General features: G+C 31.3%; 1 protein-coding gene across 2 annotated transcripts; it reads right to left on the bottom strand.

The window, feature by feature from the left end:
• Positions 1-3,863: 3,863 nt before the first annotated feature.
• Positions 3,864-9,570, bottom strand: LOC100254082 (uncharacterized). 2 transcript variants are annotated; one of them, XM_002284704.5, is made up of 9 exons: positions 9,398-9,570; positions 8,997-9,119; positions 7,755-7,835; positions 7,573-7,661; positions 7,331-7,405; positions 5,733-5,794; positions 5,588-5,656; positions 4,821-5,009; positions 3,864-4,259 (listed from the first exon to the last, which is right to left on the bottom strand). In XM_002284704.5, the coding sequence occupies exons 2-9, from the start codon at positions 9,117-9,119 to the stop codon at positions 4,174-4,176; spliced, it is 774 nt and encodes a 257-aa protein (XP_002284740.2). In that variant the 5' UTR covers positions 9,398-9,570; the 3' UTR covers positions 3,864-4,173. The 2 variants fall into 2 exon arrangements, with proteins under 2 accessions (XP_002284740.2, XP_010664145.1); XM_010665843.3 differs by having other exon boundaries at positions 8,997-9,122; positions 9,398-9,521.
• Positions 9,571-12,183: the final 2,613 nt, after the last annotated feature.

Genomic DNA, 12,183 nt, shown 5'->3' with positions numbered 1-12,183 from the left:
CGGCTCTACAAGAGGATATTTATACAAGGGAGAATTACCCTTTAAAGGTAAGCTGGGGGAAATAATGATTGAAAAGGGTGGGTAAATTTGATAATTCTTTTGAAAGCCTTATATTTTTATTAGACTAATTTACCCTCAATTGATTGCTAGTTCTGTCAGTCCCAGAATTCCAATTCCTTGGCTCCTTATCACCACCTCCTTGGCTTTAAAATCACCAAGCTTACTTAGGTATCTCTAATTAATCGATTAATTGCCACATTTCTCTCAACTTAGTTAGTAGAGATCTCTATAGGGCTTAGAGGGGTGCTACCTTTTAAAGGTACCTTCCCAATAGGTAACCTGATCCCCGGACTTAGACTCGGGTTTCTCAAAGACATGCTTTTTCCAAAACTATGGAGTCACTTTTTAGGGTTTTTCTTTCTTGTTTTATTTTCCCTTTAAAATAAAAATAAAATAGGTGGCGACTCCAACTTTTCTAAAATTAATTTTTCATAAATAAAAAGCGAGTCTAACTGACAGCACCATCATGACCTTTCCACCCTTCCCCATTATTGTTTGACTCTTTGTTCCATTCAAAGGACTTATTATTCTCACCAGAATTGTTTCTGTTGTTCCAACCACCACTTTGATCCCTCCTTCCATGGCCCCTACCTCCAAAACCACCCCTGTCTGAATCACCTCCGCCTCCACCTCCAAAACCACCCCTGTCAGAACCCTTGTCTTTGAACCTTTGGTGACACATTATAATATAAAATTGCATTTACAGTAAATTGAAAAGTATGATTTGATTTTCTTTTTTTTGGGTTGGCTTTTTTTCTCTTTTTTTGGGCTGACTTGGTTGGTGGAAGCAGTATGGTCAATTGAAAAGGTTGATTTGATTTTGCTTGTGTGAGGGGTGATATATTTTTGGAGACAAATTGAAATGGAAGATTTTTATTCCACTAATTTGATACCCAATTGACTAATTTGATACCCTATGGAAAGCAAATCAGGTTATAAATTTACTAATTTGATACCCAATTGACTTATAATTTCCTTAATTACTATTTGCAGAACGGATTGTGACATATTTGTAATGAAGTTTATGCAATTATGGAGTAACCGTGGAATTTCTCGTGCAATTGCAAATGTATTATATTGTGGTGAAAAAAATATATATATATATTTTTTTTTATGATCATGAATTTTTCTTAATATTATATTATATACTCTTTTGTACAAGACAAGGTCATAAAGTACAGGTTAGGGATATGCCAAAGAACCCATAATTGCCCAGTTTCATAAGAAATTTGACATTTTCAAAATTTTACCTTATCGTAATGTTATTGTAATTGTAATGTATTTTTATTATACCTCTATATTTTTATATAAAAAAAATTAATTTTATAGATTTTTTTTTATCCATCATTGGATTATCATCAACAACTATTTCACAATATTACAATCGATGAAAATTTTACAACGAATACAAAATAAACAAATGAAAATTATAATCAATTGAAAGACATATTTTATATAATAAATAACAATATTTGTTGTATATTATACATGTTAGGGATATGTCAAAGAACCCATAATTGCCCAGTTTCATAAGAAATTTGACATTTTCAAAATTTTACCTTATCGTAATGTGTCGCAATGTTATTGTATTTGTATTGTAATTGTACTGTATTTTTATTATACCTCTATATTTTTATATAAAAAAAATTAATTTTATAGATTTTTTTTATCCATCATTGGATTATTATCAACAACTATTTCACAATATTACAATCAATGAAAATTTTACAACGAATACAAAATAAACAAATGAAAATTATAATCAATTGAGCCATATTTTATATAATAAATAACAATATTTGTTGTATATTATACATGTTAGGGATATACCAAAGAACCCATAATTGCCCAATTTCATAATAAATTTGACATTTTCAAAATTTTACCTTATCGTAATATATCGTAATGTTATTGTATTTGTATTGTAATTGTACTGTATTTTTATTATACCTCTATATTTTTATATAAAAAAATTAATTTTATAGATTTTTTTTTATCCATCATTGGATTATCATCAACAACTTCATGTATTGAAATTACAATAGTGTATTTTTGTTGTTTTTTTTTTATAATTTTGGCTTGCAAGGATGCTTTATGATAGGAATACAACATGATAGCCTAGAAATGCCAATTCAGTAAAAAATAATTCAATATTTTGTCATTTTGGTATATTGTAATGTATCATAATGTTAATATTTTTTCATTGTAACTATATTATATTTGTATTATACTTATACTTTATAACTGAAATAATGGTTCTTTTACACAACCTTCAAACTACTAAGCATTCGACTCATCATACCAAAATAATACTTATACAAAAAGGTAACAAATTTATAACAAAAATATAGTGATCTTAACTCTTTAACAAATTCATAATAAAAGACAAAGTGGTCTCGTACAAAGGGGATTTCAGTTTTCAATGACAATCCAAATATGTTTATAAATACACAAACAAAGTGGTCCCAAACAAGCATGAAACAACTGAGAACATTTTTTCTTCAATTATGTCAAAAAGTCTTAACAACAAAACTAAAGTGCAAACCTTTTCAATGGAAATCAATAATAATCATATTAAACAATCCACCCAGAAAATAAATTAAAAATAAAAACACATCTTCAATATGACCTAAATAATATAAAAAAATTCAAAATAATAAATTTAAATAACATTTAAAAAAAATGTAATTTCTTTCTCAAAACCTCATTCAATATTTCAGATCTAATATCTTACAACTACATTATTAAAATTATTAACTTTTCCTTCATTCAATCCGATTTTTAAATTATTTATTTATTTTTCCATAAACTGACAGTTTTTTTTTGTATTAAAAAAAAAAAAACTGACCTTTAATGGATTTCTTGTTAGATTCACAAAAAAAAAACAAGTTTTGTGTATCGGTTGTAGAGAATGACCTGAAGTGCGCGCCTTTTTCCTTTCCCCTTTTTCTTCTACAACTCGGCTCTAGATAGGTTAAAGAAAGGGAGAATAAACTCTTTTTTATTTTCTATTGCTTTTCACTTTACTTGCTTTTCACTTATTAAGGGTAGTATTGACATTTAAACAAAATAAGGCATTTGGAAGAATTATCATAATTTTACCCTACTCTTTACAATAATTATCAAATTTACCCACCCTCATTGGTCATTTTTTCCCCCAGCCTACCCTTAAGGGTAATTCTCCCTTTATACAAAAAGTAGTAGGTAGTCAGTCACCAAGGGATCCAAGAGAAATCAACCAATAGAATTGACAATGATGACAACAGCAGCAGCCCTATTTCTAGAATTCCTGAAGACCTGTTTGGCAGATTAATAAAAAATTGTTCTCCATTTACACAATAGAAAAAATGTTTAAACAAAAGTATTTGACAAACAAAAAAGGCCTTCTCAGAAACCAATTCCTACAAATAGAACAATTTCCAAAAAAAAAAAAAAACACTGATTTGTGGGTTCTAGAATGCAAACATTTTTACAATTTACACATATTCATTGTTTTCATTATAGAAAATAAAAGCCTCGCTGAAAGCAACTCGCAATCAAACTGGCCCTTGTATTTACTTCGCCAAATTGGAAGATTTGACCTAACATATCCATGGCTTTTGCATTACAATAGACAACAGTAAAGCCTCCTGCAAGCATATTGATACATATATCAGATAAGTCTGAATTCCAACCTATTCAACAACAGACTGCATAATTCATAACACCTCTACTAAACCGAACTGAGTCTTGCCCGCGGTCAAAATAGGCCACACATTAACATGCATGTTAACTTTTAATGCTCAACTTGGTAAAATCATTCGAAACCAAAAACTCTCTCAAAGAGATAAATAAAAGAATGTGCTGCTCAATCAACAATAGAAGTTACAATTAGTCAAGCATCTCACCTACTTCTACAACCATGTAGAAGACTTAAAAAAAAGGAACAACAAATGAAAAAGATTGCCACAACTGGCTGCAGTCTCAAACTTCTAATATTAGCCTATAATGGTTACACATAGATATGTCCTACAATTAATATTAGTAGAGAAACATAGATGATAAACATAGAAATGGAGCAGGCATCCAACACTTCATAAAAGCGAAACTCGGAATTGTGTTCAAGGGAGACTGTTAAGCGCCTCCGGCAGTTGCATGGATCGGCCCATTAGATCTAGCACCACGACCCCTTCCACGATTTCCCCTCCCACGACCACGACCTACAATGCCACAGACAGATTAGTACCAGGATGAAGGCAAACCTCTTACTCTAAGAGACCTGACCGTAAAACATACCAATCTCTTAGTCTTGTACGGGGAGGAAGTCTCAAAGGCCATTACTTCTTCACTAAAACTCGGTACTATCCTCTTAACAGCACCATTTTTTATAACATACAATAGCATCTATATATAAGTTCTCTATTGCACCTATTTCCTTCAAAAGATTTGGTCGTATATGCTGTCACATCAGATATGATTTTCGTGTTCCTTTTTATTTTTTATTTTATTTTTATAATTTTTTCATTTCTACTGATATTAGGCACTCCATCAGGTTGGGCCCAAGGAGTCAACAAATGGCAAAAGAAAGGGAACCCCATCAAACACCCATTCCCAGCATAAAACCAAGAATACATGGTCCACTCTGCCCAAACCAATGAAACTGTATTGTAGTTGTTTCTGATGAAAATATATATAAAGCAACTAAATGGAACAACAAAGTAATGCGACTCTATTAAAAAAAAAGTCTGATGAATATATGAAGCAATTAAATGAAACATTACCGCGGCCTTGAAATGGAGGCTCTTGATTGTAGCCTCCCATATCCTGCTGAGCATCAACCTGAGGGCCGTTATACCCACCTCTTCCACGGCCACGGAAACCACGACCTCTGCCTCGACCCCTCCCCCTAGCATATCCACGATTCCGATCCCAACCACCATCCTCATACTCGGCAGACACAAAACCATTCCCTGAAATAAAATGTGACTGCCTTTTCATAAAATATTATCGTATGCTACCATGTTCAGAACCAATAGCTCATTAATTTAACAATCTCTTGTTATCATTTAAAGTCCCAGTCAACTCAGTTTCTGCCATTACTAAAAGCTCTGTTACTTAAAGTACCCATGATATTTGCAAGCTTTCTAAAATGCTATTTAAACCACATTTTTATGTACACACAAAGTTGTCTTATGGAAGCAATAGGTACTAACTCCAACCCTCAAATTTTCAGTTCAAAATTCATTGAGAAAATCATAATGTCTCTTCAACTATTTTGTTGATCAGTGTCACCTATTACACCCAATTGGCAATATCTTTGAAGTTCAACTAGAAATGTGTGATGGGCCTGTGGTCCCAGCATGAGAAAAGAAGAGAATGATAACAAACTGTGGTAACAATAGTGCTCAATAGAAGGGCCAACTCATAGCAAGAGAAAGAAGGAGCCTCTGTGATGTGTTGAAAGAAAAGCATGCAGTGGACTAGGTTCTCATGCATAGTGAGTCACCAATCAATTTTGAAAGTGAAGGCATGCAATTAGATATCATACCAGATACACCTCTAGTCCTTCCCCTCCCTCTACCACCACGGCCTCTACCTCGACCACTAGGTGAACCCTCTACAACAAGAGAAAATGTTAAAACAGGGATAAATTGAGAAAAACAAGATCACGGAGCATGAAACCATTGCACAACCTCCTTCATAGTCAAATTCTGTCCATGCCTTCACCTGCTCAGCTGGTAATGGGGGCTGGTACCTGCAGGAAGTAGCAATGCATGAGCAATCATAAAATCTCTAGCAATTCAGAAACAGGCGGGGTAATGTCATTAATGGGGAAATAACACCAGCTGAAGTCATGGAGTTACAATAAATAAAAAAGAATTCACAACTACTATAATAATTAACACAAACAAATTATCTTTGAGAATGCATAAACCCATCAAATTCCTTTAAAAAATTTCTAATCCATCCCAACTTATTTCAGGACCATTTCCGGCCCAATTTAAGGTTTCTAGATTCTCATTCCATTGGGTTAAAAAAAAAAACATTCTAACAAATAAAAAGCCAAAAAAAAGGAGGAAAGCCTAACTTTCCAAAGAAAGAAATGGACAGTCTTTCTTTTTTAAACTAACATTCCAGCTACAAAAGAAAATATCTTTTTTTTTATATATAGGTAAATTTATCTCCCCATTGGGGCTTGAACCTCGAACCTCACAAACTCTCCCCATCCCTGTACCACTTGAGCTAGGCCTCAAAGGCTACAAAAGAAAATATCTTTATCTTTTCTCCATGTCTATTTTGTAAATGAAATCCATTTTTAAAAGTGCATTTGTTAATCCAAAAGCTGAGAGGGCCTTGGTATCTTTCTCCATATACACCATATCTTTCTTTCTTTTTCATCGATGAGACCAGAAAAAAGGAACTTATAGCCCCACTGACAGTCTGACATATATAAAATGGAGTAGTAACTCATTACCCATGAACACAATGAGACAGTATGGTGGCCATAAGACAGCAACAATGACCAGGATAGTGGTACAAGTTAACAGTATTAGGAGGGCAAAGAAGAATGGAGGGAAATGATTCTAAGGAAAAAAAATGGTGGGCAGACAGTACAAATAGTGCTACCATACTCAAAGAAAGGGGCATACGACCCATTAGAGGTAGTGTGGTGATGAGGGTGTTGTTAGGCTGGCAGCACTAGAAATATTTGAGGGTAGAGAGTTAGCACCAGTGCAACATTCTAATATTGTGCCTATCAGTTGTTAATAGACCAACAAAGCTAACCTTTTTTACAGGATAGCTACTACTAATTACTAAACAAATAAGATTTTGTGCCAGCATCAACAGTTCAATTTACATAAAACAAATTAAACACACTTGAATGAGACAAAATGTCAAAAGATTAGTAAATGCAAAGCTTTAAGCACTGAAGAGTCATGGATGTTTTCCCATATCATTCAATCCTCTAGCAAGAAAGAAATACTTCTGAAAACTGCAAAGTACTAAATTTATCATTCAAGGCAAAAGATGCAAGAAAACACATCAAGCACAACATCAAATGAGAGATATATACTTCATGAGCTATGCTCATGAAAAACTAAAATTCACTTGAGCTGACACCAGTGCTTAAGCAGCAATACCACAACAAACACTTAGAAGAAATTTCATAAGACAGTTCTAATTTCCAACTTGCCAGTATGTCATTACAAAGCCCTATAGAAAATAAAGCACCATAAAAGGTGTAAAAATATTGTTATAACAGCAAGAGAAACATCTGGTACCAACTCACCCAATGGAGGAAGTATTCAGCTCCTTCTTTGAAAGGGTTATTGTGATCATTGACACATGTCTTGTGGTTTCCAGCCTTCATTAAAAAAATAAAAAATAAAAGCAGATTATCATAAGAATCATAGAAAAATTTCGAAATTTTCACAAGAAGCTATGCATGCATAAGGCAAAAGACCAGCACCCATATAAAATATTGCAAATGCACCATGTTATTTTTCAAAAGATATATTGAAGTGCTCTTACGGAAGAAGGCCTTCCTCTAAGGGTTCCCATGTATCAGTTATATCAGTGGATCCAATCGAGGTATTCTGATGGAGACCAACGATCCTTCTCTGTATTACAAGAACATCAGGCATGTCTTCAGCATAACCAAACCACTGATACATCCAATATGTAATGTAATGAAATGTAGAGAAGAGGGAAACCTTGATTAACTCCACAATTGTTACTGTCTTGTTGATTGCTCTACCCATCGCCTTAAACACAATTTCATTTGACCCTTTTTCCTATAAGAATTATATCAAAAAAGTAAGGGAAACAGATGATCCACCCTACCAAAAGAAAATAAAAAACACCACTTCTAAGAGTTACAAAAAGTATTCCAAGTGATCTACATTCCAAGCCAGAATTTTGAAACTAAAAATAAATAACAAATAGATAAATTTGAGATATGAGGCAAATCTGAAACCAGTACTTAGAGGATGAGCACCTGTCTTTCCAGTTTCCACATATAGGAAAGCTTTAAGTAGGTGCTCACCTTGCTTTCTAGACACTTGCTAAGTCGCCTCTAACAGTTAAAAGTAGTTGCATTGTAGGTTGACCAAAACTCCCACATTTAAATTTAAAATGTATCTAAACATAGAAGATAGAAGTTAGTAATTATCCATAGATTGAACAACCCAAAAAATAAAAGATAAAAACACATACATTTCTAAGTAATTAACACAGATCCACTGCATGGACATTGTTCTACACATCCATACTCAATGGCTAATTAACTAGCCCCAAAATGGGCTTCTATTGAACATTACACACAAAGAAATCAGGTATCATGATGTTTATTTCTAGGTAAACAGACTCCCACAAACTAAAAAATATGAAGGTTTTAACCCCAAATTTCCATATATCAGATCACCAACCAACAGGGTCCAAGGCTTAGCTCGGGATAATTTTTACTTCTTTTAAAAAAAGGAGAACCAGAGAAATGATGAGCTTTCAAATTTTCTCTTCTATTCCTCAGTTTTTCTGTTAAAAAATGATTCCTTCACATCATTTTCACATTCAATTCCAACATGAAATACTAAATCTTAGAAGTCAGAAGCACCAAACAGGATCATATTAATAGATAACCAAAAACGGAAAAAAATAGAGATACAATGGCATTCATCAGATATTAGCTAACCTAAATAAACGCCCTGCTTAATTGCTGAGCACATAGAAAAGGAAAACAAGGCAAAGAGACGTACTTTCACTCAATAAATCGTACCTCAACTTTCTTTCTTTCTTTCTTTTATCTATATATATACACTTTGATAGACAAAGAGAAATCTATTAAAAAGCTCTTTAACAGAACTATTGTTGTTCAAATTCTTAGAAAGCACGACAAATTCAATAGTTCATTTTCTTTCCTTTTCCTCAATTTTCTCGGGGAACGAATAGAGAAATACCTGAAGTAGACTCATAGCATATGTGATATAGCTGCGCATCCTTCCCTGGCTTGTAATCCGTATCTCATTCTCGTCTATTGGCGTCTCCTCTCTCGGCTTCTCCACCCTCTGGTACCGATCCATCTTCTTCCCCCGCAAAACATTTTTAAAATCAACCAAAACACCCAAATCAACCGAATGAAGTATCAAAAAAAAGAAAAAAAAAATATTCAACCAAAAACTAGGGTTTTACTATCAGAACCGAACGCTACAGAACTACACTTCACAAAAATTTAAAAATAAAAAAAAATAATAATAATAACAACAACAAACTAGGGTTCATTTTAAACTTTAAAAAAAAAAAAAAAAATCAAAAAAACCAAGGGTTCCATTAAAAAAACTAGGGTATGGATTTCCCGTACCTTCTCCGATTGGATATTTTTCTGTAAGGATAAGATTGATGCTCCACGAAGGAAGAGCCCTCTTCTCTGGCTTCGTTTCTTCGTTTAAGCCCTAAACCGGTTATGTGGGTGCGGCAGTCATTATATAGTCCTTCGAAACTACCCTAACAGTAACAGACTGCTCTTATCCGGTCGGTTCGAACCGCCCAATTTTCTTGAACCGCGGCTCTCTTTGATTCGCTGGAGGTTGCGCGGCTACTTTGGGCACAAGTCACAGGTCCTTTTCAAATTTAATTTATTAAATCATTTTAATTATTCATATATTTTTCCGTTGAGTTGAATTCAAATGGAATATAATTAGCATAATTAAAGTTAATCATTTAAATTAATTAATATTTTTGAAAAAAATGGGTTCATCAATGGAACCTCAATCATTTTATACTTTAGACTATGCTTAATTTTAGGAAATTACTTTTAAAAGGAAAAAGTGATTAAGGAAAATATTTATTATAAAAAAATATGACAAAAACTCGAAAATAAATATAATTGATTAAAATTTATATATTTTCAAATTATGTTAATAAAAATAATTTATTAAATTTAATTTAATTTTTTCTTTTTTCTTTTATTTTTCTTTCTTATATTTTTTTTATAATTTCCAATATCTAAACTAGATTTATTGCCCACGAAATCAAATTAAATTAGCATCATCCATCTTGATAGTGAATTTTAAAACACTTGTGACCGAAGATTTTTATTAAAAGAGTTAATTTTCAAATATTAAAAATAATTTTTATAATCATTATCAAACAAAATTTTAATTATTTATTTCAACTAATCATTACATTGATGAAAATTCCCTTGTCAATATTATAAAATGTTAATATTAAAATTGAAATTCAAGTTTTATAAAATATAAGAGTTTGTTTGGTTCGCATGGTGTAAAAACATTTTTTCATTTTTAAAAATAAAAAAATATTTTAAATTTTTGTTAATACTATTTAATTGTTGTTCTCAGTAATAATTTTTAAAAATAAAGCTAAATAGATAATCATTTTTTAAAACAAGTAGGAGGTTTTTTATCAACTTTTAAAAATAAAATGAAAGTATAGGGCCTGTTTGGTTGCTGTTTTTGAAAACTGTTCTGGAAAACAGTTTTTAAAAACAGTTTTTGATGTTTTTTAAAAAAAAATTGTGTTTGGGAACTGAATTTTAAAAAACAGTTTTTGTTCTCAAAAACAAAAAAACATGTTTGGTTGAGTTAATAAAAAAAAAATTTAAACAAATAAAATAAAAAACACGTTTGAAATATGTTTTTTTTTTTTCTTTTCTAATTAATAAAATATTTTCTTCAAGTAATTTTACATTATAAATTTATAAATAATTTTTAGATATATAGTTCATTTAAATTAAAAAAATTATTTATTTTATTAATTTAAAAATAAAAATATTTTTTATATATTTTTAAAATAAATCAAACATAATAAAATTATTTTTATTAATATTTTTTTATTTAATCTTAAAAAGGTATAACATATTCTATTAAATTGAGATAAAATTGTGCTCGTGATTTATTAATTTTTTTTTTTTATCTCTACTAAATCCAAAATGCCACCCACTTCTCTCTCTCTCTCGGGCATCAAAAAGCCCTTTTCTGAAGTTGCCCTCCATCGGGCATCAAGAAGCCCTTTTCTGAAGTTGCCCTCCAGCCAAGAGAATCCCTAAAAGGTCCTATTTTCCTCTGCCACTCAATCCTCGCAGGTACTAATCTAATCATGTTATTATTATTATTATTTTTTTTGCAACCCCCGTTTGATTACCAAGAAAATCCATCCCCCATTCGATTTCCGGGAAATTTCATCCTCGTTTGATTTCCAAGAAAATCCAAGCAAAAACCCCAAGGAAAACCAAAAAAATGGTTCTTTTGCTCCCTGTGTTTTCTGGATCCGTTTTAGGGGTCTCTTTGCTATTGTGCCATTGGATTTAAATTTCACGAACCTTGAATCAAGACTGAGACTGTGCTGGAGAAGAGATGAGAACGGGAAGAAAAAAAAAACACGGAGAACAAGTTGTTTTTTTTTGTTTAATTTTGTTCTGTAAACAGTAAAAAAACGAGGAAAACAACATTTTGTTGTTCTCTAAACAGTGTCATTTTGAAAACACGGGAAACAACAAAAACAAAAACGACCCTGTCAACCAAACGAGTTTTTGGTGTTTTTTGTTTTCAAGAACAGAAAACAGTTCTTGAAAACACTAAACAAACAGGCCCATAGACTGTTATTTAACTTAAAAACAATTTTAAAAGCAAATTTTATAAAATATAATCAAACGGTCCCTAAATCGTTAACTTTAAAGTCATTGGTCATAATTATTGTCTAATTATTTTGTAAAATAATTATTGTTAGAACAAAAGAGGGAAAGAACAGTCTAATTATTGTTAGAACACCAAAAAAAAAAAAAGTTCAAAAAAAGCAGTTGTTGGATAATTTTAACTCAAGTAATTTTTTGAAAAAAAAATATTCTATGAACATGTTATGTTTTTAAAAATAAATTTAAAGTATGTTTGCACTATGTCATTATAAGGAGAATAAATTCTAAAAATATTTTTATTCTTGAACTAATAATCCGTTTTATAATGAATTTAAAAAGCATATTAGCCTTAAGAAATGTTTTTTTTTTTATAAAAAAAATAGGCATTTGATAAATTTTATTAAAATTTTAAAAATAAATTGTAGTGTTGGAAATTATAAAAAAATCCACTTGATATACGATTGTCTTAAAAATACTTAAAAAGTGAAACAAAAAAA

Source organism: Vitis vinifera, chromosome 18 (assembly GCF_030704535.1).
Source record: "Vitis vinifera cultivar Pinot Noir 40024 chromosome 18, ASM3070453v1".
Lineage (NCBI taxonomy): Eukaryota > Viridiplantae > Streptophyta > Magnoliopsida > Vitales > Vitaceae > Vitis > Vitis vinifera.
This window is presented reverse-complemented; position numbering and strand designations above follow the sequence as displayed.